Below are 23,098 nucleotides of genomic sequence, written 5' to 3'. Positions count from 1 at the left end.
GCAATCCCAGACGTCTCTTTGACACTTTTAATTCCCTTCTCCGCCCTGCTGTGGCCACCCCCCAAACTAACCTTACAGCTGATAGCTTTGCATATTACTTTACTGACAAGATTGAACAGCTAAGGAAACAATTCTCCCCTCCTTGCCGTTCTCTTTCTCAACCACACATAAATCATGCTTTCCCTACCCTTCAGACTTTCTCCCCAGCTACTGAACAAGAGGTGGCTGCACTTCTCCATTCCTCTCGCCCCACCACTTGCCCACTTGATCCTGTCCCATCTCACCTCATCAGATCTCTCTCCCCTTGTCTTGTGCCTATCCTAACACACATCTTTAACTGCTCTCTCTCTTCTGGCACTGTTCCTGCTGACCTTAAACATGCCACTGTAATACCTATCCTGAAAAAAACATCTCTTGACCCGTCCTCCCCCTCGAACTATCGTCCCATATCCCTGCTCCCTTACTCATCAAAGCTTTTGGAAAGACTTGTCTTTACCCGTGTGTCTCACTTCCTTAATTCCAACTCTCTCCTTGACCCTCTTCAGTCTGGCTTCCGCCCTCTCCACTCTACTGAGACCGCTCTTATCAAAGTGACTAATGACCTAATCTCCGCTAAATCCAAAGGTCACTACTCCATATTAATTCTCCTTGACCTCTCTGCTGCCTTTGACACAGTTGATCATTCTCTCCTCCTTCAAACTCTTCAATCACTCGGTCTCTGTGACTCTGTCCTCTCTTGGTTTTCCTCCTATCTCTCCCAACGCTCATTTAGTGTCTCCTTTTCCAAGGATACCTCCTCCCCTCGCCCTGTCTCGGTTGGAGTTCCCCAAGGCTCTGCCCTTGGTCCCCTTCTATTTTCTCTTTATACTGCCTCTCTTGGAAAACTTATTGCCTCTTTTGGATTCAACTACCACCTGTACGCTGATGACACTCAGATATACCTCTCCTCACCGGACCTCTCCCCGGCCGTCCTGCAACGTGTCACTGCTTGCCTCTCTTCCATCTCTGACTGGATGTCGTCACGCTTTCTCAAACTTAACCTCTCTAAAACTGAACTCCTTGTCTTTCCTCCTCCTAATACTGATCCTCCTCTCTCACTCTCCCTTCAAGTCAGTGATATCCACATAAGTCCATCCCTACAAGCGCGCTGTCTTGGCGTCATATTTGACTCTGGTCTCACCTTTGAGTCTCACATCCAGTTTGTTGCCAAGTCCTGTAGGTTCCAACTCAAAAACATAGCCCGCATCCGCCCCTTTCTTACGCAAGATGCTACCAAGGAGCTTGTCCATGCTCTAGTAATTTCCCGCATGGATTACTGTAACCCTCTCCTGATTGGTCTCCCCAAAAGCCGTACTGCCCCGCTACAGTCTGTAATGAATGCTGCAGCTAGACTGATTTTCCTATCCAGTCGGTCCTCTCACACCTCGCCCCTCTGCCAGTCCTTACATTGGCTCCCTGTATCCTATAGGAGTCAATTCAAAGTGCTAACCCATACATTTAAAGCACTGAACAATTCCAACCCCTCTTATATCTCTTCACTGATCCAGAGGTATGCCCCTCCTCGTACCCTCCGCTCTGCCCGCGACCACCTCCTGACCGCTGCTCGCACCCGTACGGCCAACTCACGCTTGCAGGACTTCTCACGGGCGGCTCCTCTGCTATGGAATAACTTGCCTACTGCCATCAGACTCTCCCCTAATCTTCAATCATTTAAGAAGGGCCTTAAATCCCATCTCTTCAGGAAAGCGTATGGCCTCCCAGAGTAATCTCTCCCTTACATACCTGTCTCTTGCTCTCCTATGGGATAGTGCTTTGCTCTCTCCTCCAGCTCTGCTTCACTCCTACTTGATATTTCCTATCCTAATGTTTCTAATACCCCACCTCCTATAGACTCTAAGCTCATTTGAGCAGGGTCCTCTTCAACCTATTATTCCTGTAAGTTTTCTTGTAATTGTCTTATTTATTGTTGCATCCCCCCCTCTCAAAATATTGTAAAGCGCTACGGAATCTGTTGGCGCTATATAAATGGCAATAATAATAATAATAATAATACCTTCAGAGGGCCACGCTTGTTTTAGGCAGTTTTAAAAACCTGGATGAGCTCCTGGGAAAATGGGCCATGGTTCTTTCTAAAGCTGCTGCTGCTGTTGTGACCAACTGCAGACAATGTATTAAATGATCTCTCAACGTCTAAAGAAGGCACTCTATATAGATAACCAGAGTCCGTAACACTATTCTACAAAACAGTCAGAAATTAAAAGAGCAACAACGTACATGCAGTCAAAATACTGACCGTGTCCTTAACCGCCATGAAACAGTGGCAGATCCACCTTCTTGTGGTTCCATCTCGACAGATGTAGGAGAATGCTCTATCAAAGTTTCTATCAGGTGCACAGAATGATACTTTCTCTATGGTTTGATCCACTAGAAGGTCCTGTTTGGAGATACAGCATACATTGCAGTGTCTTAAATTATAAATGGTGCGTTTATGTCAATGACACAAATAGAAAATGGACAAGTCACACTGTAAAAAGCAAGTGTCTCACAAAGCCCTAACATAACTGTAAGTGTGCAGGTTCCTTATTGCAGCAATTTCAAAATCAGATGTTCTAGTTCTATGTTGAAAATGCTGCTTACACATTTGGAGGGTTATTCAGTAGATTGCAAATGCTCGTGAATTGATACTGAATCTAAATTTTAAAATAGCCAAAATGAAAATATAGCTGACTTGGAGAATCTTTCTAATGTGGCTCCTGTACCATCAAATATAAAATTAATTTTCAATATCGTGCCAATTCAAACTTTTGTGAATAGCCCAGATTGATAAAATCACTACAGGCCACTTGGTGTGTCTGTAGATTCTCTAAATAATTTTCACTTGTTGAAAATACCAATTTTGACTTAGCAAAAAGAAAGAACTACATTAAAAAAAAACAAAAAAAAAAACGTAAGAGGCAAGTGATGTTCTGAGAATGGAGTCAGTATTTAGCCATCTGTTTACACTAAATGTGTCATGAGGCTCTCGGTGCTTTTCTTTTCAACGTGGTACACTGCTTGGGAACTGTACAAATTAAGGAAAAACTGCAATAATTTTAAACTTAAAAATCAAACATTACATGTAATATAGCCTTTGTGCACTATTTTGTAATGCACAAAAATAAGTAAATGACATCTTTAAATGCATCTCTTTGCTCTGTGCAAGTGGCCATCTTTGATTGCAAGCACTGCTAGTCATCATTGATTGGGCTAATACAAAGGCCTTGGGGACTTATTGTAAATATTAAAAAAATTATGATATTTTAATATTAACAGTTATGGGAAAAATGTCCAGGCAATTATAGGCCATTTTTTTCTTCAACTGGTATTCATATTGTGATTGGCTAGTGCTGGCCCACGGTCCAGTTTAGCACCCAATTGGCTTGTGTATTGAGTGTAGTTCCTCTTAGTGGATTGTAATATTAACAGCATTGTTTGGTTTAAGCGTTCACAATGAGCATTTTAAACAAATAGTTTTTTTTTAATTTTTATTTGCTTCATTTCCTTTCATATATTTCTTGTTTAAAAAATAAAAAAAAAAATGTATTTACACTGTCAGACTTGAATCTCTTTTGTATGCGAACTGATATTACTTCCCTTTAAGAACGGTGTATGCAATGCACCTTTTAGTTTGTGCGATCATATTATAAAGGTGTATGTGGTAAGGTCTTAGAGACCAATCACCTCGAAGTCCAAAGACTGGAAAAGATATAGAGATATATTATAACATATAGATAGAGATATGTTATAACATAGCTACAGAAATTTAAGCTCCTTAGACAAAACAGAGACACAACTGACCGTTTCAACTACATTTGGAACCGATACTAAGCAATTGAGTAGTGCTAGTGAGCTAAACGGATTAGTTCTAAAGTAAATGAATTGTTTGGCAAAGGGGATACATATTCATGTATTCTGGTGGCATGGAAATAAGGTTTCGTATTAGAGGGAATTTATAGAAGGATTAAGAGCCTTACCTTTGTTTTTTCATCCACCACTCGAAGTCCATCAGCAGAAACCATCAGCACAGCCTTGATTGCTTTCTTGCCAGACTTTAAAAGTAAGGTAAACGTTTTTAAAACACAGTTTTATGCAAGCTTTCAAGCTGCAACAGTTTTGTATAGATTGCAAAGAGCCACCTAAATTTAGAGCAATCAAATCTTCCAAGTTGAAAACCCCACAAAAACCAAGGCGCAAATCCATACACCAAGCGGAAGCTAGGATTATAGGGACACTGCAGGGAGGAAAGGGGTACAGAAAGGATTTTGGAAGAAGGACTGAAGCCTATAATGTCGAACACGCCAACAATTTTAACAACTGTTTTGAAATGCAAAGAATTCTTTATCAAATTCTTTACTCAGATTTGAGAATCTACCAAGAGATTAAGATTCTGACACACATAAATAAGGAGTTACTTCACTGGTACATTCAAGATTAAAAAAAACAAAAAACGTCAAACTTCACTGTAAAAAATGGTATTTAGGCACGGAAACATCTCCTAGGGAGATTACTTTGTATTGTGTAGTTTTGGATTTAAAATATGAAAGATGCTGAAGGTGTTTGAGATGAATAGTAGAATATCATTATGGTGGGGGTGCAGCAATTCCAGCAAATGTATGCTGTAATGAATCAATTATTTTTAAATATAAATATCTATCAGGTTTATAAACAAATTTGCTGTCCCCCTACAGAGTATGCAGACTTTGAAATTGTTTTGTGGATAACAGATTAAAAGTTACCTAGATGCCATTTTTACAGTGTCCACAGGCCCACCACCATAGCATTAGGAGTCTGGGGCGAGTGCCTCGTACAAACTCTTGGCTGATGACCAGATTGATGTATATAGTCCCTAATCATATTTTTGTTCTAGACTGTATTTATTTAAATTGAATACAATTTAGTTATATATGTTTATTTTGTAATGCCAGAAAGATTGATCAATGTTTTTGGATTTAAAGACTTTGCAATGTTGTAATTTCAAGGTTTGAAATGCAAATTGTGTTGGTAGGACCAATATTAACATTGCTACATATTGTAGCTATGCGATTCTAACACAGGTTCTTAACCCGATTTGTTAGATCCACATTTTGTTTTCTTTTTAAGGGACCCTCCAAGCACCATGGCTTCAAAGTCTTATGGATAAGGATGTAGACCATCAATGTGTCAAATCATTTAGGATTAGATGGCACAAAAACCTGCAGGTTTCAATTTATTTATTTTTTTCCCAGAAAATGCTCAAGTGCTTTTTCCAGAGAGAAGTCTCTCAAGAAGGGGAAAATTCTGCCTTTTCTCCAGTCTCAAAATTCTTTAGCAGTATTTAGCAATCATTTCCCACTTATTTCAAGTTTTTTTTTTTTATATTTTGTAAGAATGGAAATATGCAAGTATTACGTGCATGCAAACCTTTAGGTTTTTCTTTATGTCCATCAGTACAGTTAATTAGGGTTTCTTCACTAAATCGTAGCACTCTGAAAATCAATGGTTTGGACTAAAATATCTCAGCTGCAAAAATTTGGAAACCTAAATTTGGTGACTAAATATAGTCACAGCTTGGCTTTTTTTTTCTTTTAGCCTTTTCTGACATATGGATTTTAATATTTGTAGCATTTTGGGCACAACAAATCAGTTAGTTCAAATGACCCTTTCCTCCCCATGTGTTAGGCAGAAACCTATGTGTTACACAGCAAAATTCAGATTCTGATTGGGAGACAACAAAAACTGACATCTTTATCTAGTACAACTAAGCTTACAATAATTTGGCTAAGTTATAATAATAGTAACCTGCGAAGATTAACAACATGATTGATGATTGATGATGAGCAGAACTTTGGGGATCCAGTCACTTAAGTAGGTGAATGAGTGGGTTTGATTTTTGTAGGATTCAGTTTTAAAACTAATGAAAAATATATTTTAAAAACTAGTTAATGCATTTTTCCATGGAGCCGTGTTTCTTGGAGTGTGAATACTTAAGACAGTTTAACATTATGTAAAGCAACCTCAAGATATAAAACTTCTCAAGCTGATATTTTTAAGACGAGTTCGACTTACCTGAACCTGTCCCTCACGGTCGCCACAATCTTCTCCTGGCGGCTCCTCTTCAGCGCCAGGAGCAGATGTCACTGCTGAACTCTCGCACATACGCGAGAGAACATTATTTAGGTCAATGGAGGATCCAGTGATACTGCGGGATCCTCCATAGACAGAGTCAATAACCTGCTGCTGTCACGTGTGATGACTGGGGAGGATTGACACGTCCTGACAGCGGTAGCTTCGGCCAGTGTCAAGAAATGTCCAGCGAAGGAAAAAAATACTGGAACTGAGCACTTCCATAGCGGTACTATGTCCATCATTGTCATAAGCTCAGTCCTATCTGTTAACCAGTATAGAGAGAGGAGCAGAAACACAAACAATGATTGTTTCTACTCCTCGAATGCAATGTAGCCCTGACTTTGCCTAGACTGAACTGGATTGTCATGTGAATTAGCAAATCTTTATTATACATTTAAGAAGATAAAGCATTATATGAAAAGGGCTAACATAAGTTACAGGTTATTTCAAAAGATTTAATCAATGGTATATTTTCCAGAGAAGAGTCCATTAAAAGTTGCTGTGGTTCATCTGGAAAAGATATCATGAAGACACAATACAAATAAAAAGGAGAAGAGGACATTATGACAATGTACGTAAACACTCTTTTCTTGATGGATAGAACTTTAACATTCTACTGTTTGTAGGGACTGAAATGTGAACACCTCAAATGCTATGCAGAAAGACCATGCTAACCAGTGTGTAACTCCTTATAAACGAAAGCACAAACTGTGGCGTTGAACTTACTTTTGCAAAGAAGCCTTTGAAGAATTTCCTTTCCTGGAGGAACAGGGGAGGGGACAAGTCGAGCACTATTATTGCCAGAAGCTACAAAATGGCTCAAGGTTTTTAATCAACACGCTTAGAGTTGGGAACGTGAGGGGATATTAATAAGTTCAGCAGGTAAAGTGAAGACAAGGTATGGGAGAAAAAAACTTAACATGCACATAAGAGGGTTACATGAATGCCAAGATGGGCAGCGGCTGCTAGAAGTGGTGGCAGGAAGGGGAAAAGTTAAAAAGCATTAAAAGAAAGTTTCCCTTGCTTAATCCCATGCAAAGAATCTAAATTTTTACATTTTCAAATGTTATTCCTTCCTTTTTCTATTCTAATTCCATAGCTGTCTACGTACGTAGTGCTATTTCCAACTCTCCCATCGGTCGTAAAACCTTATGACAGCAGACATGGATCATACAGCGAAAAGATGTGTGGCTTATCTTCCGTTATTTCATTAAAAGCCCACTGGTAAAATTGGAAATTACTGGACTGATAATCTGGGCTTTTTATGGAGAAGAGAAAGGAAGAAATAACCACTAGCTCCAACTTCAACAAATGTAGTTTTCAGAGATTTAGTTGTATTACACAGCTGTTCCCACATTAAGTTCCAGTCAGTGTAACAAGGCAGCAGAAGGCCGGTGTTGTAATAATTCAAACATTTGGCTTTCAAGATCAAACCACCTTGTGTTCATCACTGCATTGTAATTACAAAGTACACAAGTGCTTATGATCTTGCAGGAATATGGAGAACATTTTCCTAACATCACAGGTTATTCTCTGGTTAGGAGCAGATGCTCTTCTACATTCTTAAACACTGAGTGCACTTGGCTCCTCTGAATTTTAAAGGATCACTTCAAGAACCATACCCTTTACAGTGCACTGTAGTAGTTGTGGATCCAGGAGAGCCCAGGCACACCCACAGTTTAAGGAGTGAAAACGTCTAGCAACATTCTGAATTTTCTGTTGGGCACTGCTCTACACCTCCTTTCTGTTGGAATCTCCTTTTTAGGAGCTTCAGTTCATACTCCTGAGCTAAGCCCTACAGTGCAGGGTTAGCTCATTGGCTGAGAGCATCAAAAAGAGCTTCCCGAAGAGAATGGGAGTGTAAAGCAGCCAGGGCACTCTTGGAGCTCTAGGGGTTATAATGCTTTGAGTGTTCCATTAAACCTTCTTGAAAAAAAATGTATACCAGGACTGTCATCATAGATTTTGTGTAATCACTGTTCAGGGAATAGTGACATTTTTTTTTTTTTTTTTTTTACATACAGACACGTGAGACTATTTGCAGTGTTCTGCTTCCATTACATTCTGCTTAGCAATACACCATAAGCCACGTGTGTCACCAATGACACATGACCACATTAACACCTTGTGGTTACAATATTCTCAAATAAATATATATTTAACTAAAGTGAACAGAAAAAAATAAAACCTATTTAAAGTGAGAAACTAATGCACACATAAAAGCTGTTGCCCAGGAGCATAACACCTACTAAAGAGATGCCCGTCCTGGTGCTAAACAAAAATTAGAGGATCAATGCATTATTGTTTATTTAATGAAAACCTATAATCTCAAAGAGAACATTTGTTTTTGTTTTCTAGACTATAAGTTCCTCTCTAGCAGTGTGATCACGGTTAATCCCCTTTGCTCTGAAAAATTAGAGTTAAAATTAATTTAACTCATTTCCAGCGCAGACGCTTCTCTGCTGCAATTGCCCGCTCCGTCTCCGAAGAAGACATCTTCCATGATCTCATCCAATGCTTCTCATAGAGAAGCATTGGGGACAAGAATGCACACCACGCTATCAGCAGCATCTGATGGAGAACAATTATGTGCACATCACTTTTTTCTTAAAATATTGCAATATTTTACATTAAATGGTTAAAACAAGAATCACTGCATCCAGACCACTTAATTAATATTAAAGGGACACTAAAGGCACCCTCGTCTTATTAATATGGTCTGGGTACACTGTCCCTGTCCCCTGCGGTCCAACACATCGCAGTTTTAGATAAACTGCAATGTTTACCTTGCAGGGCATATCCTGCCTGTAGTAGCTGTCTACCAGTCGGCCACTAGAAACGCTCCATGCGGTTTCACAGAGTTAAACTGTGAAATTACTATGGACGTCCTCATGCTTTGTATGGGGAAGGCCTAATGCACTTGCTGCGCAAGAGTATTAAGTTCCCATTGGGCGCTGACTTTGGAAAAGGCGGAAACGTCAGGTAAGTGAAAAAAGTGTTTTTAACCCTTTGACGGAGGGAAGGGAGGGGATGAGTATTTCAGTGCTTGTAATACAGCTTTGTATTCCTAACACTAAAGTGTTCCACTAAGTGGTCTAGGTGACTTTAAAGGTCCTATAATACCAATATCCATGGCCTTTGAATTCTGCCTCTATATATTTTATATTTTTTAGTGCTTGAGTGGAACTGAACTCATGGCACATACAAAAATAGCTGCCGCTCTGAAGGTTTTTATAATGAGAGCAGTAAAGTACCGGTATATACTCCACGCACAAGGAATATAAAGTAAAATGGTCATGAATCACTGGAAGTTGGATGATCTAATGGGAAAGGATAAAGCCTTCTGCTGCCACGTTCAGTGACCCTTTATTCATCAAACTCTAAAGACGCTAACGACATCTCACCGCATCTACCTAATTCCAAGGAGACAGTTAAATCGTTAATTTTACCAGAGACCAGAGCATGTTAAACTTAGTTAAACCTTGAAAAGATTCTGGGAGAGTTAAAAGAAAAATGTTCATGCAAAGTTGATTTTGGTAATAAAAATAAAACAAAAACAAAAAAAAACTATAAAACACTACAGAGGTTAATCATTTCTAAATGTGTGTGTTTTTAATGAATATTAAGTTTCTTTATTTAACCTGCTAAAACAAGAAGACAATAATATAACACCAGATACTTAAAACCATGAATAGCATGAACGATTAAACAAAAATAAAACATACATTTTGAAACCATTTTTACACATGATGGTGTATATCAACACCTATGATGGCTGAACATCTGGTAGTTAAGAAAACAGTGGAGGTTAGACATGGAATCAATGGTGAGTGTTTATGGAACCAAATTATTTTATAGAACTTGCTTGCTCAGATTTGGAATCTTTATACTTGCCATGTTTTGCAGTTTAAAGCATATTATTCAGGGGTATGTACCCTTAAAATACCAACATTAAAATACCAAAAATGTATTGCAGGAATTTATCCAGTGCAAAACTCTTAAATGAATCTGACATCTCTTCCAGTAACTTGAGTCACTGATAAAAGACATTTACATTTTTGAAGTGGAGAACCCATGTGTGGTTCTATGCCCATGTCATGCGCGTCTCATTACACCATGCAGGTATGATAGATGGGAACAAGAGAGAACTGAATTTATGCTCAATGAGGATACAACATTAATTGAAAGAGGATGTATTTTTCGATAGGATATACAAGTGGTTCGGCCACCTCAGTCACTGTTTAGCCCCAGATAAAGGCACAGTTTTGCACTGAAATGCGTGTAGGTCATTTTTTTTTTATTGCACTTCTGTGCACTTGGGTATGGGTGTTATACTTGTTAGGTGACCTGTAAAGATATTTCTGTTTATGTAGGTACTCAGGAGGCCGAATAAATTCGGATAAAAAAAATAAGGGGGTCCTAAGGAGCTATGAAACATTCATAATACCTCTAGTCTAAGATTAGTAATTCAAAGTGTTTTTCATCATACACTAAATATTTTTGTGGTTCATTTTATTTGTTCCCATAATTAAAGTAGATTTTTCTTTTTATATGTACAATTGTATGGAATAACTTACTCACCTTTAGGGTGAGATCTTCCAGTCTGTTTCACAGTAATTAGGGGTTTATGCCCTATCCTTTGACAAGTCCTTATTGAACAACCAAGTTTCGGTCAATTGGGAACATAATTTGTTCCACATTTAAACGTTGAACCCTTTCACCTACAAAAAATTCATCTTCCATTTAAAGTTATAAAAATGTTGTAGTTGGCTACCTTTCACCTGATTTATGGGAAGGGGGGAGGGGCGGAGCAGGGGAAGGTAGTCTTTTCTTTTTATTTTTAAACCTTGCATGGTCTTAACAGTGCAGAAATCCACACACAGTATACATTTGCATAGAGGCTGGTACATCCAGCCAGGACATCAGTGAAATAACTTCAAAGAGTATATGCAAAAGACATTAAGGCAGGCTACAGAATGCTTGAAACTTAAAATAATTTAGAAACGCTTAGTATATTTTTTAAAGGGTAACAACTCTGAAAGTGGATTTTAGGGGGCAGGCAGAATATATTATCTTTGACATTTACCATATAAAAGGCATCTTTGATTATTTAGTAAGATATTGCCAGTAGTAGTGTAGTGTAGAGTAGTGTCAGGCAAAGCACCAGGAAAACCATGACACAAACAGCCACAAAGCAGTGAGCCATTGCAGACACTTGCCAGGTAAGTAAGTGTACGTAGATCCTTCTCTCAGAGCAGAAAAAAATCTGAAAACCCTGTACTACATCTTGCATAGGGCATATACTGTTGTGGCTGTCATATACTAGATGGAATGTGAGGTGTCCTCCAAATAGATTGTCACCAATAAATAAATACATTAATAAATAAATAAAAACTGTGGAAAAGTGTACAATTTTCAACAAAGAAACACATATCAGTAGAAGTTTAAGGCTACATAGCTAGAGGTAAACTTTCTAAAAGGCACTGGCCAGTAAGGCACTATGATATATGATTGAATACATGAATTAAGCATGAATAATTTATTATAGCACGGTGGATTAAGTTATCATATGAAACTTTAAGAATTCCACCAATTTTGTTTTATTTCTCGAAGTATTCAACAGGTCGGTTATAACTAGAGTATCTTTTAAACCCTTAAAGGACCACTCTAGTGCCAGGAAAGCATACTCGTTTTCCTGGCACTAGAGTGCCCTGAGGGTGCGCACGCGCGGCAAGAGCTGCGCGCGCATTCAGCCGGTCACATAGGAAAGCATTCATAATGCTTTCCTATGGACGCTTGCGTGCTCTCACTGTGATTTTCACAGTGAGAATCACTCAAGCGCCTCTAGCGGCTGTCAGTGAGACAGCCACTAGAGGATTAGGGGGAAGGCTTAACTAATTGATAAACATAGCAGTTTCTCTGAAACTGCTATGTTTATAAAACAATTAGTTAACCCTAGCTGGACCTGGCACCCAGACCACTTCATTAAGCTGAAGTGGTCTGGGTGCCTAGAGTGGTCCTTTAAGGACCAAACTTCTGGAATAAAAGGGAATCATGACATGTCACACATGTCATGTGTCCTTAAGGGGTTAAAAGTTTACTAAAATATATTGTTCAAAAACAATCTACAGTGACACTACTATATAAAAGGAAAGTTATGAGAATATGATGATCTGTATCATGAAGGCTCTTAACATGTTGCTTAGTGTGTATACATGTAGAACTCAAAGTTTCCAACGCTCTTATGGGTATTGTAAAAATACAGCTTAAGAGTGAAGATTGGGTATTCTTGGTGTAATAGCTGATCTCACAAGCAACGACTATTAAAAAGACTAATTATATATAACTTGGGATAGTGGTCAATTTGCTGGGAACGTGGCTGCTCCCAGCACACTGTATAATTTAACAAGGTAAGTGCACATCTCATAAACCTTTGACTTTATTCCGTGCCACACTGGAAATTCTGACCTAGTGAATAAATGGTGTTCCTGCCCACAGTAATATTATATTTGTTGAAAAATATTTGATTACGTACAGACTTTAATCTTTTGACTGCATCTTCACAGATGTGCATTCCCCGTGATTCATCCACTTCCACATGACCAAGATACTGAGGGGAAAGAGAGAGGGAAAGAATTAGAAATTTTACAAGTGAAATTCAGAATAAAACAAAGGTTTTGAACAAAGCTGAACCTATTAAAAAGGAAGACAAAAGAACCCCCCCTCCCCCCGAACACCCATTTTTTTTTCTAGTTTAAACACATGTTGCTCTTTATTGATCCATATTGTCTAGGTTTCTATTGGTCCCCTATTTCACAAGATGAAAATGTAATCTTTTAAAATGTTCTTCATCATACACATCTGTCTTCACCACCAAGCTTATTCATATTGGCCCAATGACTTTACTCATGACCCAAGAGACTCTCCATATTTTTTTTTACGTACTCTCTTCTACAGCGTGTAAACATTTCTAGAGCTCTTCTTAAATCTCTGGAACACACTTCTATGCAATATTAACAACCCTTCCTCAAACCCCATGCATTTAACCCCTTAAGGACCAAACTTCTGGAATAAAATGGAATCATGACATGTCACACATGTCATGTGTCCTTAAGGGGTTAAAGAATCTTACTAAGCATTTTACTAATGCCAACACTTAAAGATCCATAGCCATCACACACCAAACAATATTTTGCTTTCTTTATTCATCATCCATTTGGTCCATCTCTCACTTGCCCATTTCACCAAAAATTGTAAGCGGAGCTAAATTTAAAAAAATAAAATAAAAATCTACTGTATTGGTCTATTTCCTTCTGTCAAAACAAGTTCTACATTAAACCCTTTACTCAACATATCCAGTGCTGCAGATTTTGCTTGTGCTGCATAAAAGCAGTATTACTCAATACCAAAGCTGACAGATGTTCACCATTCACGGTGGTGTAAAGATGAATAATAAAAGGTGTTGTAATAAGCTGCATTCTTACAAACCATGCCATTGCACTTGTTCAAACACAATGCTTCAAATTTTAGAAATGCACTCCAAGCACCATAGCTTGCCACAGACGCTCTGGTTCCTTCTGCATTGTATAGATTCAAAACAGTTTTTGACTTTTTACCGGGGTGTGCCAACCCCCCACTTTCATTATCATCGCCAGAGAGCTGGAAGCTTCTGAGCAGGAACTTCTGTAAACTCTTCGAGGCTAAGCCGTGTAATGCAGTCAGCTGTAGTGGTTCTGGTGTGTTCCTTTAAAGGGACACTCCAGGCACCGAGACCACTTCTGCTCATTGGAGTGGTCTGGGTGCCAACTCCCACTACCCTTAACCCTGCAAGTGTAATTATTGCAGTTTTTCATAAACTGCAATATTTACATTGCAGGGTTAACTCCACCTCTAGTGGCTGTCTATTAGACAGCCACTAGAGGTCACTTCCTGGGTTCTAGCACAGGTTTCCTGTGCTAGAGCGTCGCTGGACGTCCTCACGCTGTGTGAGGACCTCCAGCGTCGCTCAAAACCCCATAGGAAAGCATTGAAATGATTTTTCAATGCTTTCCTATGGGAAGACGTAATGCGCATGCGCGGCATTTCCGCGCATGCGCATTAGGTCTCCTCGGCCGGTGAGCGAGATTAGTCTCGCCCACCGGCCGACGTAATCACTAGGAGGAGCGTCGCGGAGGCGGAGACAGCGGCGAGGGACATCGCCGCTGTCCCAGGTAAGTGACTGAAGGGGTTTTCACCCCTTCAGTAACCGGGGATTGGTTGGTGGGAGGGAGAGGGACCCTCCAGTGCCAGAAAAACGGATCGTTTTTCTGGCACTGGAGTTTCCCTTTAAGTTTTTAATGCATGCCCTAAGTCTCTATAAAAGGGATGGCTTTAGAATATCAAGGCTTGCAATTCGGAATGAACCTCCTGAAATCTGAGTAGATTTTGCTCTTGTTCATTTGTTAAATAAATTCATGCGGGCTAACAGACTTCAGGATGCTTGGAAATCAAATGTTGGCAAAGTAGTATTGACTCCAAATTAGAGTGTTCAGGTCTGCATACTGTTCTGGGAGCTGAGAGACTTCTCAAACAGTCAAGTAAGCATTTAAAATTCCATTCAAGGTCATCATCATCAGGCCAGTCGAGCTTACATTGTTGTATCGGATACAGACTCTTTCATGGACTGTTATTTACTATTCAGAGAGTGTTATTCTTCTTCTCATCATTTATTAGTGTTCTTGTATGCTTTAGTTTACACCCAAAAACTGCTTACATAATAGGAGCTGGGTGGGTTGTGGGTTTCTGTATTTTTGTAATACAGAAACCCACAAAAAGTGAAATCACATTAAATACAAAAACATCATTTATATTATTCATATTAAAAACACCTGTTTACCTGACAAGCTGACTTAAAGGGGAGCTGTCACAGCTACCTGTTCCTTCGCCTTCATAAACACTATTAAATAGTATATATTTACTGGTGTGAATAGTGCAGTAAAGCAAAGTTAAAGGGACACCATAGCCATCAAAACAACATTAGCTTAATGAAGCAGTTTAAGTGTACAGATCATGCCCCTGCAGTCTCATTTAAGAGTTAAATTACTTTTGTTTCTGCCCATGCAGCCCTAGGCCACACCTCCCCTGGCTGTAACTTGCATACCCCCCACCCCCCTCCCCCCAAAAAAAACCACTACAGCACAAATTAAAATGCATACAAAAAAAACCAAACAAACAAAAAATAAAACAGCACAATCAAGAAGTATTTGGTCTAGCTACAAGTGAAGGGACAATTCCACTTGAATTCTTAAAGTGAGATAGCAATTTACTCCAACATTTCTTTAACAAAATAATACTCAAGGTACAATTTACAGCTTTATGTTGCCTATAGGTACTGTATTGTAGGACCCATGTACTTCTACATGAAAAAATGTTGCCTTGCATAAATTAATGTTTTACCATTTTCTTGTTAATGATTTACAAATGCATTGGATATAAAACTCTCTTCCACGTGGTGGACTACAACTACCACGCCTGCCTATGTAGCAGGCTAGCAAAGGATCATAGGGGATAAAGTTTAATCAGATGAACGCCGCGGCTCAACACCTCTGCACAATAGAAACAAATGCTTAAATGTACGCAAACTTACTCAGGAATGTCCCTTTGACTAAGAACTGAATGTATAGTAGGTTTCTGTGGGTGAAATGTAATATGACATTTCAAAGGGCATAGATACACACTTGCAGTCTCATTGGCCAGCTGGAATGGTTTGTGGTATAGCAACACCCACACCTGAACTCTGGCATTTTTGCTGTGACTCCCATACAATGCAAAATTAAATCACCTCCATGCCAGAAACAAACAAATCAAAAGCTATGAAATGCGTTTTTTAGTAGGACTTCACAAATAAGACGTTTGTCATTTTTGGTGTCATTACAATCACTGCTTTCAATACACTGTTCTTTGCCACTCCTGTGTCTCAAGTTCTGTTAGATAAAAACGTTACACAAGATATTATCTTACAAAATTGTGGTAAGCAGCAGCAGCAAAAATGTTGGACCCCTTAGGGTGGGGGTGGGCATCAGCAAAGCTTTTGTAAAAACACATTTGCATTAAACAGGTCTGGTTATTTGCAGTCCCCTCATGCTATGTTTATGTACGATATATATTTCCAAGTCACATTTTTGCTACTGATTAAGGAGGATGCAACATTCCAGAATTTAAACAAATAATAAAATAAAATCCCTATCGTGCTCAGCTCTATCAAGCTTGTAACGAGTTCTGAGTCTAAACATATCCGTTAAGATTCTCCCATGAATAAGTGACATTTTTCACAATAAATTAGCACTATACCATTTTACACCTTGATTTGCATAAATAAACAAGTCATTACAAAGTAAAAGCCTGATTCGCCTTCAAATTGTTAAAGGAAGCAGCCACAACAGCTGATGCCAGCTATTTAAACATTAGGGAAACAGTGGTGTGGCATGTACAGTACTAGCACATTTTGTTATAAGAGGTGAGTCGCACAGGGTAACTATTGAGCAAAAATTGGTACATCACTGAAGTCGTCTCTGTCGAAGTGATTAACTAAGCTGACTGGTGTGAAAGGGACACTATAGTCACCCAGACCTCTTCAACTCAATGAAGTGGTCTGGGTGCAATGTCCCTCAGGTTTTAACCCTTCACATGTAAACATAGTTTCATATCACAGATGCAAGTCTGTTTGCTGAAGTGTCCTGGAATCAGGAGGAACAGCATTCAAATAGGTGGTGGTACCGGTCAGGTGAGCAGCCTGTTGCTCCTCTAGGATGTTCGAGGTGTAATCTCCGACTAGCAGGGTCCTGCTTTGTGTGGGAGATAGCTTGCACCTTCTTGTGGTGATGCCTTTGTATCCGTCGACATCGGGCCCAAACCAGTGTAGGAGTAGCGGCTTGCAGATTGCTCTGGATGTTCCTTGACACTCTTTGATGGGAGTATTCACGTTGAGCAGAGTCCTGCAGACGTGTATATGTAGCTTATGCCAGAATGCAGCAAACATTTTGTTGGCTTGCTCCGCACCAGGAACAGTGGGACAAGTGGAACAGTGGGACTCTGTTATTTTAGAGCAGGCTTGTGGGTATCGTGACGTGGCAGGGGTTTTGAGGGGTAGACTGGGATGACCCCCCCACTGGTCCAGATGGGGAGGGAGGGGGCACCATCGGATCACCATAAAGGCTCAGGTCGCTCCAGATCTGGAGATCACAGCCTCTCCCGCCCGATGCGTTTGCTACGCTGCACTTTGTGGTTTTAAAAAAAAATGCTGTTATGCGGTAAGCCAAGCGATAATCAGCCATTCCTTGGCATGTCGCCTCTTTCAGGGAGCATGTGAGGTGCCATTGGCTTCACGTTGAGAACAGTAGTTAACAAATATTTAAGATATTGTACAAGACAAGTGTGGAGCTTTCCTAAGACCGCCTAGCCGCTATAAAGGTTAGGCCCCGCCCCCAGATGCTGCATGTGGCAGGACTGCTGCCGGTACGTGAATTGCCTGTCTGATATGTGTTTCCCAATTTTTTCTGATCTTATGCCCGCTCCCCATTCGGGAGTGCTTCCACAAATGGAATTCATTTGTCTCCCGAATGGGGACCACCCAGATACCCTATTTAGAATGTTAGCATAGAACCTCACAACATAGTGTCATACCGCAAGGGAAACAATTAATAAGCACTCCTCCAGCTGGCCACCATTCGTGCAGGGAACGCCAGCCGGGGGAGCGTTCGTGGATTGTATCCCGACTTGTTCGTTACCCCATTAGAACGTTCACACCAATTAATCAGAACGTTCGCACTTGCAACGTAAGTGTGAAACCGCAAGGCAAGTACTGTAATTATTGAATGCTTCCCTGGGTGGCCACCGTTTCGTACAGATGAATGCAGTGCAGGGGGAGCATTTGCATCCCGAAAGGAGACGCTTCCCTTGCAGGGCTTCACACAGAGACCTCACGAGCGGAGCCTAGTCGACGAATGTACTGCTGCGAGGGTCCCTGAGATTGGTGTGGGCACTGGCGAGTTTGGCGGGCTTTGCAGTGCCCGCTGGGACAAAGAGACCAGCTCTTTTCCCGTGGGAGGGCTCTCTGTGCTTGGGAGACAAAGGGACGGTCCCTTTTTCCTGTGCTTGGTCTCCCAGGTACAGAGGCTCCTGGGATGAAGACCTTCTGTACCCGCATGTGGGAAACCCTGTGTTTGGGTGGCGGACTTTTGGAGACAAAGGGACAAAGTCCTTTCCAACGTTAGGTTCCCGGGGAGGGGAAGGATCCTGGGAGGGGACATTGTATGCCGTGTGTTGCACCCCTTGCATGGAGTTATGCTTAAAAGCAGTTTGTGGCAAATAAAGTGAGTGTGGTACCTCCAGAACTGTGTGTGGGTCCCTTTTTATTCTTAATGTTTCCTGTTCAACTGAAGATAGGGAATTAGCGGAGGTAACCGGTTGGGTTACCCGTGGTCAACCACACTGTATATTTTAACAAATATTTTGTATGGCTTCTTATCCTAATGCTTTTAAGCCACATAACTTTACCTTTTTTTTCCCCTTAGGAAACTAAAACCTGAAATTCAAATAATAAGCACCACTGATTCTTTCAAAGTAATTAATGACAGACAAAATAAATCACTATATAAAATAGGGCAGTTTGCAAAGGCAAAATGTTACGCTCATATTAACTTCTCACTTTGTACTAAAATGTAATAACCTATAGCAGAGATGCCTAAAACATAGATCCCCAGATGCCATAAAGCTTTGTCAGCTATTAAACCATCTTGTCTTAAAATTTAAGGTCACAAACCTCTTATACTGACCCGGCCAACCATTCCAGCCCAAATAAATCATAAATCATATTTTTTTCTCTAACTTTCTTAACTGCTGTTACATCATTTAATGATCATAAAAACATGATGGAATAATTACCTTAACCTGAAAACTGCATTTTCCAGCACGGACAGACTCTTCGTCGGTTTGCCACTGATGAGGGCGGCTTGCCTCAGGGACATAGATATCTTTCTTCCGTCGAAAACTCTGGCGCAACTTATTCATTTTTATTTATTTTTATTTTTTTTTCGGCCCTCAGAACCTGAGAAGTGGAAACAACATTGCACATTAGAATGAATGTCATTTTTTCTTTTATTCGAAAGTTTATTGTTTTTCAAGTTATTAGGGTACAGAAAAAGAAAAGGGAGAGGGGGAAAGCATTACCAATTCAGCATTGCATTTTCCATTGTTTGCATTGAGGGAGAATGAATGTAATTCTAACACTTTAAAAAGGAGTTACATCTAGAAGCTCTCAGGTTCAACCAAAAGACACATAACAGATTTGTTGCACTCCTAGACTTTGTTCATTGTGATGGTTTAATTTTGCAAAATTGCATAGCGAGGAATCCATGAGTATGGAAGGACACTAAATAAAAATACCAAAAAAAAGGTTTTTTTCAGATGTAAACACAAACAATCCACACATCTTTTGCATCTTTCAGTTTGAGAAAATATCTTATTTAAATTGGCACTATACAAACGTGTATTCCTTACACTACAAGTCTAAAACCACAGTTTAGGTTGTCTGCCCCCCTTACCTCAGGTTAGAAAGGAGATTTACTTACTTGTTCCAGCGCTGTTTTGGGCTCCTCAAGTCTGGCCCTGCTCTTGACGGACAATCAGAATTGATAATCTCATCCAATCACAATGCTTTCCCAATGGAAAGCCATCTGAGTAGTGGCCATTAGAGGTGTTCTTGAGCTGTAATGTAAACACTGCCTTTTCTCAGAAAATACAACGTTTACATTAAAAAGCCTGGAGGGACTGACTATACTCACCAGAATACCGTACATTAAGCTGTAGTTGTTCTGGAAACTACAGCGTCCCTTCAAGTTGTAAGCAACTTTCCCTCCTAATTACTTTCTAGAACATTAGAATTTCCGTCTAAGCATGATAAACCTGTAGACCATTGTAGTGGTTATGAGGCTCCATCCCTTCAGTTGTGTCAATTTTCTGTTTGACACAAACCAAAGGTCCTCCGGGTGGTGTCTGCAGAATGGCCTCTTGCAACACAGACTGCGATTTGCTGAAGTTTAACTACCACATTAGCAATGTCAATTTTGTCCAAATATGGATTGTGTTAATTGCTTGATAGCATCAATGGCACACTCCGTTTATCACGGTCATCCAAATTTAGACAAAGTTGTCATTACCAACATGGGGGTGTACCTTACACATGGCAAACTGGCACGTAAGGGGCTATGTCAAACCAAACAAAAGCCCCAAAAACGGTTTCATACAAAACCAGAAAGACAGCACATTCAGGGACCCAAATTATGTTCATGGCTTTAGTCTGGCTACAAAGTAATAGTAGTAGTAGTAATAAAAAATAAACAAACACTTAAACTTTGCTATACAGTTTTTCATAAAAGTTCACACCAAATGCTTAACCTTTAAGCCTGCAATATGAATCAGTTAATGGAGGTGGAGTCAAAAGTTAAAGATTGAATTTAAAGTTGATAGCGGGAGGGAAGAAGTTAAGGGCCGTCAAAATAAACACTTCTGGTTGTGAATAATTAAGCAATTAAATAACTGGTTGGTAATTGAAGAGGATTAGGAGCAGATAAAAAGCACATCTCCAATAAAAAGAAAGACGGGTGGGTAAATTAGTTATTTGGTGAGAAGTTTGGGCTCAAGATTTCTGTAAGGCCTACAATGGGTGTTTGTGAGATTATGTGATTATAAACTAAAGTCTTGAAATTCAAATATTTATCCTGGAACATCAGGAAGGATATGGGACAATAGGTGTGATAGGGGAAAAGAGCAGACATGAGACACAGTGAGGGAAGGGGTGCAGTAAACTATATACACTGAATGGAGCAAAATAACTATGAAATCATAATGGTATGAAACGCCATTTAGCACTTTTGTAGTGTTAAATCACAATTAAAAATAGAGTGAATGCAGGAGTGGGGTGGCAACTAACACTTCATAAAACAAGTACAAATAAAATCACAGCTTATGAAAGTAATATTTTGGTGAATCAGCAAGTGTAACAGAAGCATTACTAATGGGAGAGGACAGCTTTTAAAAATTAGTAGGTTCAGCAATCAGTAACTTTGTCATTGGCACTGCGTTCATACATGACCCCACACTTTCATCCCACTCAATAGAGGGGGATATATAAAGAGGGCTTACACCCAACTTTAAACACCCCTCTTTTGCAGCTTTCCATTTGCATGAAATTATTCTTATTGAGGGAGCAGAGACATAAGAGCTGGAAGGTTTTAATAAAGAGCTCTCTCAGCATTCCAAGTGCACTTTAGAAATAACATTTTGCTTCCAAAATTTTATTTTTGCAGCATAAATGAAGTGGCTTTTCATTTTCACATGTCACTCTGGTCTAAAAATTCAGTAAAACAATAGTGGACCAAATAACGTGGAATATAGATTAATGGCAACCGCGCAATTCTATGAGTCTTGGCACTGAGGACACTGGGATTCACGGCTTTAATTCCTACACAGGATGTAGTTTCCAGCTGCCATTCAGACATTTTAGGGCAGGCAACATGTTTGTTAAACATTCATTTTAGTAAATAATATTTACTTTGCACACTTCTAGAGGTAAAAGGCAACGCCACTTTCAACTCCGAATATAGTATTTATGTACTCATGTCATTGCATATCCTTTTTGTAATGCCTTATGTGAATTGAATAATTATATCAATTTATACAGGTTTATGTGTTTTCCTGTGCAGTGCCTTTTATTTATTTTTTCAAGATGATGAAAGGTAAGTGAGCAAACTGCTTTGCTCGAATGTTGTTTTGCAGGTCACAAAGAACTTCACAGAAAACAAAGCAGAGATGTTGGGAGGTTTCAAACTCAATTATAACCAACAGAAAGTTGAGTCACCTAAAAACACTGAAGGTCTTGGTTTAAAGAAATAAAATACTGCATGGAAATTAACAGGCTGCAACAGACAAACAAATGAGAAGGCAGGCCAATGTAGGCCAGAGTTAAAGCAATGTAAGCTCAATGTGTAAGCAATCCCCTTAAAACAAAACAAAAACTGTCTTGGAAACGGCATGCATCTCCTGTCCCATGAATGACTGATTTTATAAATGCATCTAAATCTTTTTGTATGCAGAGGAGCACAGAACCGCAGTAATTTATTTTCTCCCCATAAAACTTTCAGTCTGCACCTTATGACAGATTAAAGCATGCATTCTCAGTCAGTAAAAGTCTATTAATGAGCTGTCCTTCAAAAAAGGTATTTAGAACCGAGGAACAGGTAGGGAAAACCCTTCTTTGTAGTCAGAATTCCATACCTTGAGTGGTAGCGTTGATAGCTGGAGAGTATGTATAAGCAATTCAGAAAAGCAACAAGCACAGGGTAATTAAAACAAAAACTCTAAATAAAACAATTTTAGACCAATGTTCCGGCATAGGTTTCATAACTGAGAAACTGAATTTAAATTTAATTTGAGCCTAAGCAGAAGCACACTTTAACCACTTAAGGACCATGCTTAATTTGTTTGTTTCTCACTCAAGGACTAAAGCAATTTTTGCATCTTTGCTCTGTGTGTTTACTGCACCAACGCATATTCTATAATTTATTTATTTTTAATGACAAAAGGGGCTTTAATTTGATTTGAGACACACACACACACATTATAAAAAAAAAATTCACAAAACTGCATAAAAAAAAAAAAAAAAAAAAACTAAGCAAAACACAGTTTTGGAGAAAATGTGTGCATAATTAACCTTAAAAATTCCCTTGCTCGCCCGACTTCTAATCCAAACAGTAATCTGAACCCAAATCTGAAACAATCCAAATCCAAAATTTTTATTCTAAAATAATTTTAAATATAAATCTAAAAATAAACCGAATACTAAAACATTTATTCTGAACCTACTCTTAATCCATAATATTAATCCTTAAAGGATCACTATAGGGTCAGGAACACAAAC

General features: G+C 39.4%; 1 protein-coding gene across 3 annotated transcripts in view; it reads right to left on the bottom strand.

Moving 5' to 3' along the window:
- The window catches only part of NUMB (NUMB endocytic adaptor protein), a 126,321-nt gene that overhangs the window by 11,978 nt on the left and 91,245 nt on the right, over positions 1 to 23,098 (bottom strand). For 2 of the 3 annotated variants that reach the window (XM_063440211.1, XM_063440213.1), the window contains exons 3-7: positions 19,066 to 19,228; positions 12,680 to 12,754; positions 6,871 to 6,903; positions 4,014 to 4,088; positions 2,294 to 2,434 (exon numbers count right to left, since the gene is read on the bottom strand). In XM_063440211.1, coding sequence (XP_063296281.1) covers positions 2,294 to 2,434; positions 4,014 to 4,088; positions 6,871 to 6,903; positions 12,680 to 12,754; positions 19,066 to 19,191 — 450 coding nt within the window. In that variant the 5' untranslated portion in view covers positions 19,192 to 19,228. The remainder of the gene's footprint in view (positions 1 to 2,293; positions 2,435 to 4,013; positions 4,089 to 6,870; positions 6,904 to 12,679; positions 12,755 to 19,065; positions 19,229 to 23,098) is intronic. The other variant, XM_063440212.1, reaches the window with a different exon arrangement.

Source organism: Pelobates fuscus, chromosome 13, assembly GCF_036172605.1.
Source record: "Pelobates fuscus isolate aPelFus1 chromosome 13, aPelFus1.pri, whole genome shotgun sequence".
In the NCBI taxonomy this organism is placed as follows: Eukaryota; Metazoa; Chordata; class Amphibia; order Anura; family Pelobatidae; genus Pelobates; species Pelobates fuscus.
The sequence above is the reverse complement of the archived record's forward strand: the minus strand, read 5'-3'. Positions and strand labels throughout refer to the sequence as shown.